At 50.6% G+C, this 5,981-nt stretch overlaps 1 protein-coding gene across 1 annotated transcript; it reads left to right on the top strand.

The window, feature by feature from the left end:
- The first annotated feature begins 1,801 nt into the window (after window positions 1-1,801).
- RPRML (reprimo like) lies at window positions 1,802-3,410 on the top strand. Its single transcript, XM_050935012.1, has one exon. It carries the CDS (start codon window positions 2,277-2,279, stop codon window positions 2,610-2,612), a length of 336 nt encoding a protein of 111 aa, XP_050790969.1. The 5' UTR covers window positions 1,802-2,276; the 3' UTR covers window positions 2,613-3,410.
- Window positions 3,411-5,981: the final 2,571 nt, after the last annotated feature.

Genomic DNA, 5,981 nt, shown 5'->3' with positions numbered 1-5,981 from the left:
CCAAGGTGGCCCAAGTCGGGTACCTAAAAAACAAAGACATCCCAAATCAGTGGCCGTATTTTGGCCTTAAACTGCTCTGTGCCTTAGGGTACGTCTACACTGCAAAACCAAAACCGCGCCAGCGAGTCTCAGACTTGAACTCGCAGGGCCTGTTCTGTGGGGCTGAAAATAGCAGTGTAGAAGTTCCGGCTTGGGCTAGAGCCCGGGCTCTGAAACCCAGCTTGGTGGGAGGGTCCCCGAAGGGTAACGTATGTCTACACCACTGTTTCTAGCCCAGTAGCACAAGCCTGAGTGAACCTAGTTGACCCAGGTTCTGAGACTCACTCCCGCGGGTCTTGTTTTACAGTGTAAATACCCCCTTGGTTTCATATCTAATAGCTCAGGTCCTGAGAGGCGTGAGCCATCTCTGTAAAGGAATTCCCAAGGCTCAGCGGAAAGCTGGGATGGAATATCAAAGGGCTGTAGGACGCAAAGCCCAGACTGTGGAGATTAACCCTGTGCTGGTGGGTCTGTCTGCTGGGGGATTGATCTTATAGAGTGACTAGTAACCAACCCGCCGATTCCCCCCTCCCCAGAGGATGAACGTGACACGCCAGCCCTAGGAAGGTTATAATAAAATCAGGCCACAGACAATGGCTGGCCCGGCTCTCACCTCTGCCCCCAGCATCCACATCAGCTGCCTCTGGGTTTGGTCCCTACGTGGATTTTGGGGGGTGGGGAGCACGCTCTGAACCCTGGTCCACAGCTGGTCTGTCCCAGCCACTTGGCCTCTCCTGGGGCAGGTCAGACCTAGGAGGCCCCTCACAAGAATGATGGAGCAGCAGAGTCCAGTCAGTGAGCCAATGCATCCTTCCAAAATAACAGACCAGAGCAGGAGTCTCCTTGGCTCATGGCAGGACTATTTTGTGGGGGGACCTCATGGGGATGGGGTCTGGAGATAGGGGGTAGCTATCCCCCACTTCGAAGCTGCTTTCCTAGCCAGGGGAGTGAGGGAAGGGGTCTTGGCATTGCTAGGACTCACCTGCTAATTCTTCTTTCATTCCCCACCGCTTCAGAACGCCATCTGCTCTCCTCCATCCCCTGGTCAGCCTATTTCTTCCCTCTGCCTTCTGCTTTCCCCAGCCCCTGCTGGTCTCGGCTCCCTGTCTCCCCAGTCCATCCTGGGAACTGGATGGGGCGAGGCTCCTGGGAACAAAGTAGCAAGTGGGCATGCGGTTAAGGCTGGTAATGTACATGCCCAAGGGGACAGAGCTAAGGGTATGTGCATGACGGGGCGAAGCAACCTTCATTGTGCCCCTCCTAACTTCTGAGCACTCAGCTTTACAGCCTTAACATTCCCTGCAGGTTGTTTTTCAAAGCATGGGAGACCCAGTGGGGGAGACATGGGAGGCACAGCCCATGGGCTGAGGGTTCAGAAATGGGTGGGATGGCACTGAACCGGCGGGGGAGGGATGTGAGGGGGCAGCACTGACCTGGGGGGAATCCGGAGTGAATGAGTGGGCAGCAGCGAGTGGGGATGGGGGTCAGGAGTGGGGAGAGCCTTGTGTAGGGATGGGTTGGAGACAGCCGTACCCAGCAATAGGCGTGTGTGTCAGGATCAGGCGGAGGCCAGCCCGGTCTGGGCAGTCAGGAGTTGGGGAGGTTAGCAATGAGCTGGCATGGTGGGGGCTAGGAGTGGGTGGGGGGCATCACTGATCTGCAGGCGGGGTGTCAGAAGTAGGTTGGGGCAGCAGTGAGTGGGAGGGAGGCGGTCCTGGGGGACCAGAGATGGGGGAGTTGACGAGTGATGATTTTTTAACACCGCACAGACTTCCGATTGGAACTTGCATTTGTTCAGTTCCCAGCCTGCAGGATTCAGCCTCTTCTTTCTGTGTTAATTTCACGACTGGGAACGTGCAGCTCTGCTTCTCTTTCCTAGAGCACTGGGGGAGGTTAGGGATTTGAGGGGTGCTGAGGACGGGGTAAATTGCAATCTCCTGCTTCTTTGCTTGTAGATTTCCCCTCCCTGTACACCTCTTGCCTTCTCTCTCGGCTCTGTTTGGGGGCTCAGGTTTATAACACCCTTGCACAGAGGAATCAGTGAGTGAGACATCTCTTAGCTACACAAACTGCCTGCCTAGTTGCTTGCTGCCTTGAGGAAGTTTCTCCAGTACCTGACGCTTCGCGGTGAGGAGAGTGAGGTACTGACGGACCTACCTGAGCCCCTGTCTTGGTTCCTAACCAGGAGTGGCTTTTCTCTCTCTCCTTGGGTGGAGATTCTGGATTACAACAGCGAAATGAATGGGACCTTTTTCAACCAGACTGTCATGGAGCAAGGAGTTTATTCCAACAGGACCCAGGACCTGGGCACTTTGATGGGTTGTTGCAATGGCACCAGCTCAGTGATGGCCAGCGATGGTGGGTCGTCCATCCTGCTGCCCGACGAGAGGAGTCTCTACATTACGCGGGTGGTCCAGATTGCTGTGCTCTGCATCCTCTCCTTGACTGTGGTGTTTGGGATCTTCTTTTTGGGCTGCAACTTGCTCATCAAGTCGGAGAGCATGATTAACTTTTTGGTCAAGGACCGCAGACCGTCGAAGGACGTGGGATCTGCCATCATGGGGCTGTATTGAGAGGATACCGGGAGTCTGTAGGCAAGCGAACGGTATGGCATTCCGGTCGAGAGGTGCAATCCCATGCACATAGGGGGGCCGGGTGTGGAATCCGGACTTACTGCAACGTGCTGGTGTACAGGGTAAATCAACCCTTCTGTGCTGAATGAAATACGTGCTGGCGAAAGGGACGGAGGCATCTTTCCGGCTCTGTGTGAAGCACAAAAATACAATTGTCATCCTAGTGTTGCATGCAGAAATGTTTTACGTTTTGCATGAAAAGCTGCAAAAAGAAAAGTGAAGTTTTGGAATCTTTTTGGCTGTTACCTTGGATACTGTTACCTGTTTCTTAAGGCTTTTTTAAAAAAAAATCAAAACAAAAAAAGTGAAATGTGGTGTGCAGGCCAATTCAATGAAATGTTTGTGGGGGTAGGGAAAGTGGGGTGGCTCTTTGGGTCTTAAAGCCAAGACTGCATGCTAATGAATGTGCCTGTCTGTTTCTTTTTCGGACCTCAAGCATGGATCCTTTTGTAAATCAAGAGTTTTGTAACTGGAAAAGCACGTTCTTTTTGGTGTTTGTTTTTAAATGCCTGAGATCTCCTCGTCCATGAACTGGGAGTTTCTTTTATTTAATTATATTTACTTATTTATTTACACTATATTGAAGGAAGAAAAGGGAAAAGAAAAGAAAACAAAAACATGGCTTTGTTTTTGGACCTTTTTCAAATGCAACATTGTTAAATCCTTGAGTTTTTTTTTTGTTTTGTAGTTTTGAAAACCAATGAAAGTTGAAAAAAACAAAAGCCTGTTTCGAATGATTTTGCTGTTGTCTTCATTTTTTCTGTGTGAGAATGTGTTTTTCAATGACAGCTCCAGAAGGCTAAATACCCTCCTCTTACTTTGCAGCTGAACTCACATTTTGAAAAAAATGCAATTGAAATTCAAAATACCACTCTCGGGTCCCCTTAGCTCATAAATGAACTGGGGACTGTATGTTCAGGGCTTGCTAAATTGCTGCCAAGCACTGAAGCATAGAGGTTCAGCAAAGGCAGCTTGCAAAGCAGATTCGGATTGAAATCTGCGTCGTCTGTGATTCTTGTACAGCTGTCAAAACCCGGAGATGTGAGTGAAAGGCAAGAGATGACAAAAAGGAGGACTCCTGACCTTTCGGCTATGGTGGAATGATTTCTCCAAGTATGGGTGTAGGATGAAAACGATGCCTGCAAATATGCTGGTTACTTTCTCCCTTTTGTGGCAGGGATGCGATCTTGGTTAATGTGGAGTCGGGTGAAATTAGGATCTGCTGCCCTGGTATAAAACTGAAGGAACTCCACTCTGGATTCACCCGAGCTGTACGTGAGATCAGAATCTGGCTTATCATTACCATGGCTGACCTTAGATAGCTCATTTCCCCTGGGGATCCCAAAGCGTATTAGTGAAATAGCCCAGTGCTAAGTCTGTCGTGCTCCAGCCTGTCGGATGCAATGAGTTCGTGATGACCAAGACACTATGACAAAAGGATGGGGGTGTCTGTTTTCTGACACCTCCCCACCCCAGTGAAACTAGCTAACAACCAGGGGCCTGATCCCATTGCACTCTATGCAGGCTCTGGCCCTTGCACTGCTGTTCTGATCGGAGAGCATTTTACAGCCACTTTGCACAGAGACAATGCGGTGCAGTGGTTTGCACAGTCGTGCAGGGCAAGAGGAATCAGGTAGGAATTTATCCTTCTCCCATTGAAATGCATGGGAAGGTTCCCATGTGCCTTGATTTCCATTGACTCAGCTGCATGCAGGATCAGGCCCCCAAGGCTACGTACTCTTCTGCTTTGCGTCCTGCCTCATGACTTACATCTGTGGAAAGCACTACCAAAATCAGCAAGGTCACTGTTGCGTGCTGATGGGCGTAGGCAGGGAACAATGTAATACATTGCACCTGTGGCATCTATTTTTTGTGGTGGGAATGCGATCCTGGCTAATGTGGAGTGGGATAAGATTAAGGTCGATTATACCAGGGTAAATCTGGAGTCAACTCCATGCTAGGGTCAGCTGATCTGTAACTGAGTCTGGAGCAATGGAGAATTAAGCCTGATGCATATTAAAGCCCTGATTCTGCAAACCCATAGGCATGTACTTCACTCCCCTACCACGAGTATTCGTGGGCCTATTCTTGGCAGTGAAGTGAAGCAAGTGCCTGGTATTTGCAGGACTGGGCCCTGTGGCTGCAACAGAGTTTCCATTTTGAACTGGATTTGACTATAATCAATCAGCCTCACACCTGGAAGGTGAGATCTGGTGCCGAGGTAGAACTGGGAGTTAAAAACCCCTTTGGTGTTAGAACCACAGGAAGTGCTGACCTGTGGTTGCCGTTCCCAAAGAAGGCCCCTAAACCACCTTAACTGTCACCCATAGTGATGCCCTGAGGAAGGCAAAGACTCGTCACAAACTGGTTAATTTGTCACTGGGGCTAAAATATTCCCATCTTAGCTGGATGTTGATGATGCCTTTTTCTGGTGACACCTAGCACTCATCAGATCGTTCCGCAAATCCCTGATTAGCCAAGCAGCATACGGAAGGCACATTCCCGGCGCTCTGTTGACATGCTGCGGACACCCAAGGCTCGGGTCGTACAATTCCACATCTCGGCCAATTATCCAAGTGTCTTTAGACACCAGGTTAGCCGCGACTCTGTGTTTTTCAACCACCTATGCCCAGATCATGCTGGGAGAGAGCTCAAGGGAAAAGAGCAAGTGTCACTGTGGAGACCACGCATCACATACGTTGGAGTCACGTGTGTAACCAGCGATAACCCAATGCTCTGCGAGGAATGTTTTCGATGCTCCGCATAGAGGATGGCGTTGCAGAGTTGCAGTGATTTGAGTTTGCATTCCAACATATGGGGGGTGGGGGACTCCCTTTTAACTCTTAGCCGGCCGGGACGAGGACAGAAACCCGAGAGGTGCCTGCACCTTAAGAGGAAGTTTGTAGGGGAGCATGGTTACAGGTTCTTTATTTATACACAGGAGCAGCCAGAGCGACATTCAAGCTCTGGGAAAGATGAGAGCTTGCAAGGTCCCATTGCACAAGGGATGAATGGAAACTTGAATTGCCTTGGCAGCTGTAGCCAAGCTGGATGGGATTCTGATCTCCCCAACACTGGTGTTAGGTCTATGTGACACCACTGGGCCTGACCCCCTGCACCTCGTGCCGTCACTTCCTGCTGTGCAGCGGCTCTGCTCTCACAGACACAGGCTTACATCAGTGCACGGCCCTCACCTGGATTCAGCTTGGCCCTGTGGGGTGGCAAAGAGGGCCGTGTGCCACATGCATGCCCCAGTTCTCATGGGCGCAGAGGGTTTGTTTGGTTTCCAGCACAAATTCAAGCAGCCTT

Source organism: Gopherus flavomarginatus, chromosome 25, assembly GCF_025201925.1.
Source record: "Gopherus flavomarginatus isolate rGopFla2 chromosome 25, rGopFla2.mat.asm, whole genome shotgun sequence".
In the NCBI taxonomy this organism is placed as follows: Eukaryota; Metazoa; Chordata; order Testudines; family Testudinidae; genus Gopherus; species Gopherus flavomarginatus.
Note: the sequence above shows the minus strand (reverse complement) of the source record. Positions and strands in the feature narration are given on the sequence as shown.